The following is a 13,307-nucleotide window of genomic DNA, read 5'->3' as shown; positions in this document are numbered from 1 at the left end:
CCACAGTAGGCGTATGCTAAGGACATAACTGGGATTTCTAGGCATACGATAGCATGGTTGAAGTTACTGTGCATAAACAGTAGCTTAGATTCAGTGAAGCTGAAATACTGGGCAGATGTAGGAGATGCTCAAAATCCATCTGCATGGCATCTTGGATGAAAAGAGAAGACATTCAGAACACATTACCATCAGTTAACTCTCTGCTATATAAGAAAAAAGGAGGCGCAGAACACTAGTGATACTGGATACTCACTCTAGGGAGCAGGGGGGGATAGTTGATGGCATGGTCATTCCAACCTCTACTCTTGACTTATGCTCCAATGTGCTGGTTGACTTAAGTGCCCCACAGGCACTTCGATTTCAACCATATCCAAGTCTGGCAGAGGTTCAAAAATACCTCTTCCTATTAGTTTGTCATGTAAACCATGCCTTGAATCATGTTGTCTTTTCCTCACCTTATCACCAACTGTTTTGCAGCAGCAGGAATTCTGCTGCTTCTTCAGCACTCTTCTTCTACGGCTCTTGCTGTCTCAAACTCTTTCTTCTTAATACCAAAGACCTCTTTGCCTCCTTTTCTTCCGTTCTCTCCTAAGAGCACAGAATGCACCTACCTTCTTTATTCTTGCTTTCCTCTTCCCCTGCTGACGGAGAACCAGTTGCAAAACTTGGTTCAGAGACACACTCTGTTGCCTCTCTGCCCCATTTGCTTGGCATTTGCAGGGCAGTGCAGAGCCAGCACAAAGCTGGCAGAAATCTTCAAACTGCATTTCACCAGTTGGAAATCTGTCCTAAGGAATGTACATAAAAATCTTGATCAGCCTACTCTCGGATGTTTAAGAGTAAGCAAACTGATCTGAAAAGCTGTCTAAAGCAGTGTGCAAGTAACACTAAAGAGGCACTAAGTAAAGGCCTCATTCCAAAAGTTATTAAAGGGTATTAAAGTCAGGTTACAGTAGAGGGAGTCTTAATTCTGGAATCACAGATGGAATCTTTTCCAATGTTCCCCCCACAGTTGAAAAGGAACTGCAACCAAACTTAAATTCATTTTGATAGTGGTTACAGCATTTACAAGGGAAAATCAGGTTCAATATTGCTTCTGTGCCTGATTTGAAGCAAGGATTTAAACCTAGATCTCACAAATTCCCTGATGACTAAACTACAAAATACTAAGTGGTAGAAATTCTCAATCTGTTGTTGAATTTATTGTTTTCATATAAATTAGTTGAATAATATTTGAAGCAGAGCTTCTTAGATGAACACACAGATGAATTGTGATTATAATGTGAGAATTGTTTACACTCCAACTTCAGCCAAATAAATATTTTATTTTATTGCATAAAATAGCTCTAACATGAAACAAAGAACCCAGCCATCCACTGTAGAAGCTTTGTGTAAAATGTATTTTCAATGGCCAGATTCAAAGTAAAAGGATATTAGCAGAATGGAGGACCTAACAATGATTTAAAGGCTAAGTTAGGGAGAATTTGGCCACTTTGTTGATGAGGCCAAATTATTATTCTGTGTTTTGCTAGATGCATCATCTGTGTTTCAGGTTGATGTTGAAAAATTGGAAAAGAGAGAAAGATCATTCAAGATACAAAAAATTAAAAAAAAAAAAATCTTCTGCAACTTGTCCCAAAACATTTTTTCAGGTAGTTTGATTACGGTACGGAGATCTTACAAAAGATACACACACAAAGATACTATTTACAAGATTTTTTCCATCTAGCAAAGATAAAGCCAGAAGCCTTACTGAAAATTAAAGATGTATTAAAGTCAGTAACATAACAGTTAAATGATGACAGGTAACACCTGTAATCAACTAAAAGAAGTGGGTGTCTTCACATCAGGAAGATTTGCATAAGCCAGGGTAGGTAGTTTTAATTTACACTTCGTATGAAGGCAACAGGGTAAAGTTCTATAGGCTGAGTAGGACAGGAGATCAGATCTCTTCAAGCCCTAAACCAGAGGAACTGTCAGGTGTCATTGCCTGTCTTCGCACTAGAAACTAGAATTGTTTCCATGAATACATGTTATTTTCAACGTTTCCAGTGACAATTTTCAACTTCAGGAAGGCTGTTCTCCAAAAATATATGTTATTTCTCTTTCTCTTTCCAACTTTGCTGCTTGAGGGGATGTTTTGATCCCTGATGAAATAGTCCCACAGAAACATCAGGGTTCTTTTGGGCTAACCCAGCATAAGAAATTCATTTCTATTCCTATGGGAACAGTTTTGTGACCAACAAGATGACTCAAGATAAAATTCCAGCTACGGTAGACTGGTGTCTCTTAAGAGTCCATAATTAAGTTCCAAATTACATGGATATTTCTCAAGCAGTACGTATGTTCAACGGCCAAACAGATCAGCAAAATCATAGTACTTCAGGCTTTAAATAAACCCAACATAGTTATCTGACAAAAGGAACTATTTAGTATCCAAGTAAGTATAGTTAACCTGTACTCCAGGACAAAAAAAACAAAATGAAACAAAAAAAAAAAAACAAAAAACCCCAACTTTCAGTGATATAAGCTGGAATTACCTCTCTAAAATAAAGAGAAATGGCTAGCAAAACATCACAGCAGGTATCTTCTCATGGAGAGAGATCTGATCTTGCTGCCTCTCAAAGAAACTGCATTCTTTTAAATGTTAGGCATTTATATTCCATAGATAGGTAGACTAATACTAAGAGAGGAATATCCTCCCTCAAGTTTTTGAAATCTTAGTATGAGAGTAAAACAAGGAGACTTGTAGAAGCTATTCCAAGTGGGATACTTGACTATCATAAGGATATCATAAGGATGGAACACTGAAGAGATCATTTAACCCACCATACACATCATCGTGCATATCTTAACAGTGTCTCAAAACTTGCTAGTATCAGCTCTGATGGTGTTGCAAGTTTTAGCTGCTGCAGACTATTACTACCACTCTTGGTGCACATACCACCTGCCTGCTTTGTACTGAACCACATGATGTGTGCCAGGATCATACGATGCCCTCCTTTTTATGCTCTTACAGCAGTCTGGCCCTTGTAAGTTAGGATGGAGCAAAAATTGGAGAACTTTCCATAATTCTACGATGTAGCCTACGTACATCGGTCTCAGTCAGTTGTGTTATACTTGGACCCAAAGTTCAAAATCTTTACAGTTCTACACAAGTGACAGCATAAGAACTCAGAAGTTTAGTTCCATGGGGCCCTTTCTATGACAGTTTTTTGGAGGTAGGGTCTGTGAAAGGTTAAAGGCCTCAGAGGGAGATATCACTCCATCCTGATAGCAGGACAGCTACTCCTCCGGTTACCAGACAGACATAGCTAGCATTCATGAAAATGCTGGCAATCATGGATGGTACACAAACCACTAAAACACTCTTATTCTATGAAGTAAGTCTCTGAAATTCCCAATAGGTAGGTGTGTTTTTCTATCAAACACTAAGGTAAATTTGTTGAGGGCTTATTAAGCTCATCTACTAGTTATAAAGATGCTCTGGCTTTCTTTTTCCTACATCAAAGCATTCCTTAGAGAAGGAAAAGCTAGCTACAAAAAAACAAAAACAGTGACAGTGTGCCCACAGCATTTGAGGTATGTTACCTGCAGATACTAGATTAAGAAAAAAAAATAAAAACCACCATAAGCCACTTTACATAACAAGCATAGGAGTTTTTCCAATCAAAAGTTTTATTGATATTCTTAGCAGATCAGTTTCAGTTCATGATCTTGGTCTCTCCTTCTTGCCCTTATATAAAGCCAACAGAGAAACATTGGCTACTTTGACAACTTTGAAACGAACTCCAGGAATGTCACCCACAGCATGACCCTTACGACCAAAGCCAGCAACCAGAACTTCATCATTTTCCTAGAATGAAAGATAGTACAGTTACACAGCTATAAGCTTGTACACACTTCTGCATTAGCTTACATTAAATTTGAGCCGTACCACAGACCTCCAAAGGAAAGAGTGAAAGGACAGGAAACACTGACAGCAGTTGATTGATACCTAAGTTATCACAGAATCAGTAAGGTTGGAAGGGACCTCTGGAGATCATCTAGTCCAACCTCCCTGCTCAGCAGGGTCACCCAGAGCATGTTAGACAGGGTTGCATCCAGGCGGGCCTTGAAGATCTCCAGAGAAGGAGACTCCACAACCTCTCTGGGCAACCTGTTCCAGTGCTCTGTCACTCTCACAGGGAAGAAATTCCCTAATGACTATCGGGCAGTTTCTTTATATAGGATCATGGGAAAATCCAGGTTGGAAGGGACCTCAGGAGGTCTCTAAACCAATTCCCTGCTCAAGTTGCTCAGCTATGTGAGTGGACCACGTTGTTCAGGGCTCTTCAGGAGCAGGCAAGGTGCAGTGCAGCTCAAGGCCCCTCTCTGAGCTTGACAGATCAAGTGAAATGAAAACAAGCCAAAACAAAATGATGAAAAAAGGAAACGCAAAGGAAGTGGAGAGGGAACAACTGGTCACTGTTCCACTCAACATGATTACAAGCTGCTCAGGGCAACCGTCAACCAGCAGGTTAAAGCAAACCCAATACACAGCTCTCACTTGCTTTCACACCACACCCCAATGCTCAGTAGAAATCCTGGCCACGGCAAAAACTAAAGGCAAAAAAAAAAAAAAAAAAAAAAAAAAAAAAAATCCAGATTGCAGAAGGGAATAGATATCTCCATGAAGTGCAATTCCCCTGATGCTTGTGCAACCTCTAGAGCAGCTGTCTGCAAGAAGCTGGAAGGCTACAAACCAGGGGGCAGTCATGCTATTTCTGCTGTTTCTCATACTCCTGAAGTATTATATTTATTTTAATTTGGAAAAAAATAGGAAAAGTTATGAACACAGTTGTGATCATTCTTCCCTAAATTATGGAACATTATCCCCTTCAGTATTTTGGAGAAGGAGAGCACAAACTAAGGTGTCATTTCACTTGCAGTAATGCTGCTGAGGGCTGGCTTAGCTTAGCAAGTGGAAAGTATAAAAACACTTCTGGCATTTTGTCATCTATATCTGTAGATATAGTATTAAGATACATACAGTTCAAAATACCATGAACCTTATCCAGTCATTGTCTGATTCCATCAATTATGTGTTTCTTCACTTTCACATACAACTTTCCATAGATTGTTTCTTGAAAAATTATTCACCTCAATGAAGTTTAGGCAACCATCGTTGGGAACAAAAGCTGTTATTTTTTTGCCATTCTTGATCAGCTGGACTCTGACACATTTCCTGATAGCAGAATTGGGCTGCTTAGCTTCTACTCCACTAAAATGGAAGCACAGAAAAACACATTAGTGAAAATCTGTTTGAAAAATTAGCACATATCCATTATAATACCATGAATTACTCTATTATTTTATTCTAACTCTAAGTTGCACCTGTATTTCGAATCCCAAATTATCAGTGATTTATTTGAAGCTATCCGATATCTAAAGGTTTAACTGCTAAACAAAGTAAAATTGGAAGGAGTGTGTCCCCAAGAGAAATACCAACTAATTAAAAATTTGTAAAATTAAAAAAACATCCGGGGGCCCTGAACAATGGTATAAATCATTCAAAAACTGGCAGCATCCAAACAAAAGGACAAACTTCTAACAAAAATACAGAAGAAAAGTAGATACATCTTTGAAACATACTTACTGCATCAACCAAACCACACACACAGAACTTACCCCCGTCCCCATAAACTAAATTGAAGTGTGTGGTAAAATTCTTATGTCCTTTCATTACAGAGAATAAAAACAATTTCAAAAACAACATTAAGTGCGTAAGAACAGATACCTTTCAGCACTATCACTTAGAAAAATGAACCAGTATACAGCAGCTACAAAATAACCGCGATTGGCACGCTACAGCTGAGGGCTGCCACCCCCGCCCGCCCGCCCCGAAGCTGCGCGCGGCCCTGGGCGCGCTTTACGCACACTTTCTCCAGGACGATGCCCTTGGCGTGCGAAGCGCCGCCGAAGGGGTTGGCCTTCAGCGCGGTGCCCAGGTGCGCCTTCTTGTACTGCTTGTCGTGCCACTTCTGGTCGCGGCGGTGGCTGCGCAGCTTGCGCGCGGTGCGGAGCCCTCGGCACTTCCCTGCAACACACCCGCCCGCGCCGATGAGGCCGCCGCCACACAGCTCCCGCCGCCGCCGCCGCCGCCACGCGCCCTCCCGGCCCCGGCCCCGGCCCCGGCCCCGGCCCCGGCCCCGGCCCCGGCCCCGGCCCCGGCCCCGGCCCCGGCCCCGGCCCCGGCCCCGGCCGCGCCGCTGCGCTCACCCATCCTGCCACCAAGCCCGCCCGGCCGAAAAGGGAGAGGCCCAGCGTGCACCGCGCCTCCTAGCTGCGCCGCAAGGCCCCGCGGCGGGCTGTCCGCGCCGCGCCTGACTGGAAACTCCCAGACGGCCCCAGCAGCGGCGCGGGCAGCTGCGGCGGCGGAAGGGCGGGGCCGCTGCCCGGCGCGCGGGGAGGCGGCGGTTGCGCGCGCTGGGGTCGGCGCATGCGCGGCGCGGTGGCAGCCGTTACCCAGCGGCGCGAGGCGGGGATGGCGCCTCTCCACCGGCTGAATTAGCCTCTTATTTTCTTTCTTCGGTCCGGTTCGTGTGGGAATTGCAGACCTCGCCGGGGAGGGGAACAGGCGAGGGCGCCGCGCGGGTCCGCCCTCACGCCCGCGCAGACGCCCTAGACGTAGTTAAGCTGCTCTGTAGGCGCTGTGCGAGGGTTGAACTCCTCCCTGCTGGCGCTCGTCACGGGGCCGGGAGCCCCGCCGCTGCCCGCACGCGGGGGCAGCCGGAGTCCCGAGGAGTCCCTCCGGTCCTGCCTCTGTGAACCCCCCGGCTGCTGCAGGCAGCTGCCGGGGGATGCGGCTCTTTCCTCAGCGTAGGGGCCCGCTGCAGGGCGGCCTTAGCTCAGGCACCAGGAACCAGGGCCCAAGCTCCGTGTTCAGTGTGGATTGCTGCTGTAGCCAGTGACACAGAGACAGAAAAACTGCCAGCTGTAAAGGAGCCAGGGGCCCCCATTGCCTTAACCAAGGCTACTCACGCTCCCCTTCTGTTTCCTGTGTGTGCATGAGGGATGCTTGCAGCATTTTCCATAGGTAAGAGAAGTGCAGATTGACTCCCACACTAGTAGTGTGGTAGTTGCAGCATTTTTAGGTATGGAACACACTTGAAAGGTTTTTGACCCTCTTAGCTTGAGGAAAGAGGCACATGTTTGATGCACTTCACTGGTTAGAAGGCATGGTGGCATCACTCCCATTTTGAATAAAATGGCCTCAACTGGGGCTTGAAATGCCCCTTATATCTGCCTTAGTATTCTTAATCAAGCATTCAAGGAAACACAAGTTCTTCTACATCCTCACCAGATTTATGCAGCTGATACGTGCCACGCTGTTCACAACATAAGCAAAAGCAGAAATCGCTAAGAATGCTATATTTAGAATGAACTAGGAAGATACTCAAGGAATTTAAACTGTGGCTGAGGAAGGATTTCTTATTGCACTTTTTGACTTAAATACATTCCCCTTAAGTTTCTATTGGATTTAGACCAGAGTAAAACTCTGTAACAGAAACAGGCATTTATTAATTTGAAAGCTACTTTGAGTCAATTCCACCAAACTTCAGCAATCTGCAGATGCCAACTGAACAAGCACAGCTGCTTCATCAAGGAATCCACTCTCTAAAAGAAAAAGCCATGAACATTCATTTCCCTTTCTGAATTACTGTGAAGGGGCAATAATTAGATCTAAATGTATCTTTATCAACACAATGTATGTTTACAGCTTAAGCAGAAAATACATAGTTTTTGTATTTATGAGGGCTGTTTTTATATTAAATCTGGATAGAATAAATAATCAAGTCAGTAACAAAAAGATCAAACGAAACCATAAAGCCAAGCAACAGTTTCAGGAGCTAACAGAATACTAGTCTAAGTAAATATCTTTAGCAAATGCAAACCCAATTTGGTAATTTTAAGGACAGGGAAATTAAACTAGTAAAAATATTATGATCTTGCTTTACAATTGTAAGAAAATTAGGAACTTTTAATATTTAAAAGCTGACTAGGAAAAAAAACAGATGAATTAATAAAATTAATATATTGAAACAGACTATGGCTTTCAGTGCACAAAGTGAACAAATATTCACTCGTGTTAAGATCTTCCAGGGACAGAGATTTGAGACAACGGTACTGTAGGTTTTGCTGTTTCTTGTTTTGATTTTAAACTTATGCAGGACTTTGTGAAAATTCTGATATGACTTTTTTTTTTCCCTTTTGACCATATTCCTCAAAATAAGGGCTTGTCTGATCAGGTTGCTGCTCAGGTTTAGTGTCATCCATAGCAAAAACATGCACTCAAACATGTCATCCAATGTTTAACAATACGGAATATGTTTTTGCATATACAAACCATTCATTTATGACATAGAAAGGCACACAAATATTTATCAAAATGTTTATTAGTACTGTAGCTGGCACAAAAGGAATTTTATGATCTTGGTCTTTCTTTCTTGCCTTTGTACAAGGCTAATAGAGAGACATTGGCTACTTTGACAACCTTGAAGCGAACTCCAGGAATATCACCAACAGCATGACCCTTACGACCAAAACCAGCAACCAGAACTTCATCGTTTTCCTAGAATTAAGCAGTTACCAGATTGTTAAAAAAACTGTCATATTCCATTTAAGTAACTACTCGAGAAGTTTAGTGCTAAAGTCAAGACCTGCTTTCATAAATTTACAGGTATATGTACAATGTAGTGTAACTAAACCAAGAGTTTACTGAAGAAGTCTCAAGCCAGTAACATAACTACTTCTTATAGCATAGTTAATAGTACTAGTTTTACATGGAAGTTGCTCACCTCAATGAAGTTCAAGCAACCATCGTTCGGAACAAAGGCTGTTATTTTTTTGCCATTCTTGATCAGCTGGACTCTAACACATTTCCTGATAGCAGAATTGGGTTGCTTAGCTTCCACACCACTGAAAGTACAAAGGAATCGCTTTAAAATCATCAATATACTAATTCACTAAGCTGTAAAAAACTCAGAATCAGTTGACATAGCAGTAAAACTATACACTGGCAAAAATTTCTTCAGAGAGCTATAGAAAGTCCCAGTCATCACAAGTTTTGTACAACTGAACTGTTAGTCCCTGCAGGCTACAGCTAGACACTGTTTCATTTACTAAACAGGAAATTCCCAGATACTGGAGCACCATTATCTTTAATGCTGAACTGTCAGAATGGTCCCTAGCATGCTTTTGACCTCTCCCCACTAAAATTATCCCAAACAATTCCTAGGCATAGCTTGACACTCCAAAAATTTCAGGAGCTACTTTCAAAGGGGGTTTGTACTAAGTGCCCTCTGGGCCCTGGCTGTTCCATGCCAGTTAGTCTCAGTACCAGGAATCATAGCCACAACATACTAGTCTCCTCAGCCTATAGACACAGTTGCAATAATAAGGTAGAAGATGAATGCTATAACCTATCTTTTGTTTTTGTGTTTCTGGCACCATCTAGGTTAGGTGCTTAGCAGTGAAATAAACAGTAATTCTGCAGAGAAGCTGTCATCCATCCAGTGGCAGCTGGTTGGAAACTGTTTTTTTTTTTTCTTCTTCTTCTTCTTCCCTTGGAGAACTCTAGTACCGTTACATAACCACTTCTAAATTTAAAATGTTTCAGTTAGCTTAGCAGATAAGTCCACAAGCACTCTCAAAAATCCTCCACTTTATCTTTGAACTCTCAGTATAATCTGATTTATAATGTTTCTTATGAAATCTGATTTCTGACATCTGATAAAATTGGTTTGGCTTTAAAATCAAATTCTAACAGTTAAAATTTGAGTAACCAATGTCTTAATATCTGTAATTCTTTCCGTGTATGATTAAGTCTTCCCTCAGCAGCTTTCTTCTCATACGAGTCTAAGGTAACTACTTTTACAAAGTGTATGTCCATGTTAAAGGTGTCACTTTCTTCCCACAGAAAAGATAATTCTTGAGGATATATGAATCAGCATATCCATGGTCGTTCTGAAGTAAATGTACATTCCAAATCCTTGAGAACTACAGGAAGAGCTTATGAAAACATAAGGCAGAACTTGCTTGTTTTCAGAGACAGGTTTAGGATTCAGAGTACAGTTTGATCTATGATGTTTGGAAGTGATGATTAACAGTAGAAACCAGCTAGAGAACTAGTATGAGTGTGCCTAATCACCGGAGACATAATAAGAAATAATAATAATAATAAAATTTAAGAATGTTTTCAAAGCAGCAACCAAGGGAGCCAATATGCGAGTGACAACAGTCGGTTACGGCAGTTAAACCGACACGGGCTGAGAAGATGCGCGTCAACGGTGCGGCCCCGACCTCCTGCTCCCCACACGAGCCGGCAGCTGTGCCTTACACTTTCTCCAGGACGATGCCCTTGGCGTGCGAAGCGCCGCCGAAGGGGTTGGCCTTCAGCGCGGTGCCCAGGTGCGCCTTCTTGTACTGCTTGTCGTGCCACTTCTGGTCGCGGCGGTGGCTGCGCAGCTTGCGCGCGGTGCGGAGCCCTCGGCACTTCCCTGCAACACACGGGGCGCCCCGGCACGGCCAGCGTTAACGCGGCGGCGGCGGGGACAGCGCGGCGAGGCCGCCGGGCGGCCCGCGGCAGCTCCCGGCACGGGCAGGCGGCGGCGGGCTGCCCCGCGCCTCCATCCGCGCCCGCGCCGCGGCCCGGCCCGCGCCCCGCACTCACCCATGGCGGCGCGCGCTGCGGGCGGGCCGGGCCGGCAGCACCCACAATGCACCGCCGCGCCGCTCCCCGCCGCCGCCGCGCCGCCTCGGGAGGGAAACTACCGATCCCAGGACGCCTCGCGCGGCACCCGCCATTTTGGCCCCTGTGAGGGCGGTGACGGCCGCGCCGCGGTTGGGGCGCGAGGGTGCCCGGTGCCTCCCAACGGTCGCTTAAACCGCCGTGTGGAGCCCGTCCGCTTACGGGCGGGGAGCCAAACGCAAGCGGGCTGCAGGCACCCGCCTTCCGGCAGCGGTGCCTCTGTAGGCAACCATGGTGGCGGGTTTAGCCGCAGTCACCTCATTGCCCCCCTCTGAGGAGGGAGCTGCCCGGGCCTGGCCTGGCCGGTGTGCCGTTCTGGCATTCTTACAGGCGCCTACCTTAAATTTCAGGGGGAAATGGGTGCGTCTTGTCTCTGCTGTCTCCCACTACCAGTTTTGTAGTCCCAGAATTTTCTTAGCTATTGGTATGCAACATACCCTGTCTGGTAAGGGGTAAAATCCTTGCGGTGTTCTCTTAAATTCCTCTTCTAGCTGACAGGACAAAAAGGAGAGAAAGGGGGCATTAGTGATGTGATTATGTTGGCTCACATCTAAGAGTGTGAGTCACCATTTTAATGGCAAATACTGTTTTCAGATCACTGATGAATGTGAAACAGCAGTCTATGACTGCTACTGTCATATTTTCTGAGGGAGTGAAGGAACTCCAGTGTTACGACTGACATTTGCAATGGTGTAATAGAAACATAATAGAAACACACAGCAGTTTGCAGTGGGGCCTGACTGTGCATAGAGATTTCTCAGGATAGGATAGGATTCCTCGAGGTAATAAGGAAGGGAGGCAGGAAGGAGTCTGATTTATAACAGGATTAATTTCTGTAATATGCAAGACAGCATGATGGAAATGAAAGTTGAAAGGCCTGTGGGCAGATTAGTTGCCCAGACAGAAGGTTTTGCTAGAACTGAGACAAACTTTTGCTATATATTAAGACCCATTTTCTATCCGTGCACGCATTGTATTTCAGGGATAAGTTCATTTTGTTTATATCTGAACCAGATGAACACTGATTGTCTTGAAGTATAAAAATAGTAATGGTATATTAAGTGCTTATACCTAGTCCAGTGGTTGCCATCTACTTTGGCTGAGGCATGTTATTTTATAAGCTGCTCAGATCACAGTGACCTGATGTGTCATCTGAAGGCAATGGTAAACAATGTTGAAAATAAATCATACCATTGTCTGCCTGAGGAGATGCTAGCCAAAAAGATAAATTATCTATGTTTAAAATTACATGTGCAGTCTCATTGGTTGCATGCAAACTCAATATGTGTTTAATCATTGCTGCATCAGGCAGAACAGCTGTCATCTCTAGGTCTCTATTAACATTTATATAATCATTCTATTTGACAGAGAGTTTGCTGGACTGTGGTGACATATTCGGGGATGTGTGAGAAGCCAGGAATACTGATTGGCTAACATGTCAGTCTCTATGATCTTTTACTTCACAAACCTCAAAAACTGTAAGTCCCTATACCAAAGATAATTGCTGACTGCTTAACCTTTGTGCAAGATAGATTTGAAAAAAAAAAAGCAAGGTTTTTAGCATAATAAAATTTCCTACTGTCTTTCTGCCCTGGATGTAGTGTACTTTGCAGTGTCTACTGCAAAGTTTGAATTACTGCAAATGCTTGAATTATCACTATCTTCAGGGAGAGAAAAAAAAAAACAACAACTAGGAGATGTTTTATCATTACAAGACTTCAGCTGTGCACAAAAAAAGATCACTAGTGAAACGTTACTACCAGAGAGGGAGAAGATAATGATAAAAACAGCTATTTAATCTTATTTGAAACATTAGCCAGTTTTAACCTACCATAGCTCATCTTGTAAGATGTAAACAAAATTGTTAAATTGCTGTTGACTGTGTCCTTCAGGAAATTCATAGAATGTATTTATGGAGTAGAATGTGTCCCCGAGCTTTCCATAGCACAGTGTTTAGGCTTTGCCTAAGATCCCAAACTCTTTTTCACACTTTAGTTGAAACATAGTAAGTGAATGACCAGACTTTGCTAGCCTATTTCATTTCAGTGTAAGACAGGCAAATGTAAGTGGTGACTGATCGATTGAATCTCAAGATCTCCTTGAATTATATTTTGTCGAGTAAGATGACTGCATATAGGCTCTGTCCAAGAAGTTTTCTTTGTAAACTCAGTAGTGTTGTGGAGATGGTCGTTTTGCCATTATTCTTTACAAGAATGATGTAAATATTTGGGATAACTTCTTTGCGTGGATTTCATTTCTCTTTAGATAATCACATAAATCTGTTCATTCTTTAGGCTCATAAAAAGAACATTTTAAGAAGTATATCAAATACTTAAAACTATAAGCAAGTGTCAAGAGGTAAGAAGAGGCTTTTTCTTCATGTGCTTTGTTTCAATCAGTATTTCAGATTATGGCTGCTGGTTTAATGTAGTACTATCAGCACATATAGCAGTAGTGGATAGTACTGAGGAAGTCATTGAGTTTTCATTGATTTATCCTGGTTTAGCCTAGGTTA

The 13,307-nt window shown here is 43.2% G+C and overlaps 2 protein-coding genes across 2 annotated transcripts; both read right to left on the bottom strand.

Annotated features, from left to right (window-relative positions):
* Positions 1–3,660: 3,660 nt before the first annotated feature.
* LOC134153307 (small ribosomal subunit protein uS12) lies at positions 3,661–6,369 on the bottom strand. The gene is made up of 4 exons (XM_062599390.1): positions 6,262–6,369; positions 5,920–6,079; positions 5,143–5,263; positions 3,661–3,856 (listed from the first exon to the last, which is right to left on the bottom strand). The coding sequence occupies exons 1-4, from the start codon at positions 6,263–6,265 to the stop codon at positions 3,710–3,712; spliced, it is 432 nt and encodes a 143-aa protein (XP_062455374.1). The 5' UTR covers positions 6,266–6,369; the 3' UTR covers positions 3,661–3,709.
* Positions 6,370–8,420: 2,051 nt separating this feature from the next.
* On the bottom strand, positions 8,421–10,718 carry RPS23 (ribosomal protein S23). The gene is made up of 4 exons (XM_062600492.1): positions 10,715–10,718; positions 10,382–10,577; positions 8,841–8,961; positions 8,421–8,614 (listed from the first exon to the last, which is right to left on the bottom strand). Exons 1-4 carry the CDS (start codon positions 10,716–10,718, stop codon positions 8,468–8,470), a joined length of 468 nt encoding a protein of 155 aa, XP_062456476.1. The 3' UTR covers positions 8,421–8,467.
* Between the last annotated feature and the right edge of the window lie 2,589 nt (positions 10,719–13,307).

This window comes from Rhea pennata, chromosome Z (assembly GCF_028389875.1).
Source record: "Rhea pennata isolate bPtePen1 chromosome Z, bPtePen1.pri, whole genome shotgun sequence".
NCBI lineage: Eukaryota > Metazoa > Chordata > Aves > Rheiformes > Rheidae > Rhea > Rhea pennata.
The sequence above is the reverse complement of the archived record's forward strand: the minus strand, read 5'-3'. Positions and strand labels throughout refer to the sequence as shown.

What these genes read in the sequence shown, in the direction of transcription:
- LOC134153307 (XM_062599390.1), bottom strand. An exon ending in GGCATCGTCCTGGAGAAAGT is followed by an intron (nt 5,264 to 5,919) that starts GTGCGTAAAGCG and finishes CTTCCATTTTAG; the next exon opens with TGGAGTAGAAGCTAAGCAGC. An exon ending in GTTGCCTAAACTTCATTGAG is followed by an intron (nt 3,857 to 5,142) that starts GTGAATAATTTT and finishes CTTTCATTCTAG; the next exon opens with GAAAATGATGAAGTTCTGGT.
- RPS23 (XM_062600492.1), bottom strand. An exon ending in GGCATCGTCCTGGAGAAAGT is followed by an intron (nt 8,962 to 10,381) that starts GTAAGGCACAGC and finishes TTGTACTTTCAG; the next exon opens with TGGTGTGGAAGCTAAGCAAC. An exon ending in GTTGCTTGAACTTCATTGAG is followed by an intron (nt 8,615 to 8,840) that starts GTGAGCAACTTC and finishes GCTTAATTCTAG; the next exon opens with GAAAACGATGAAGTTCTGGT.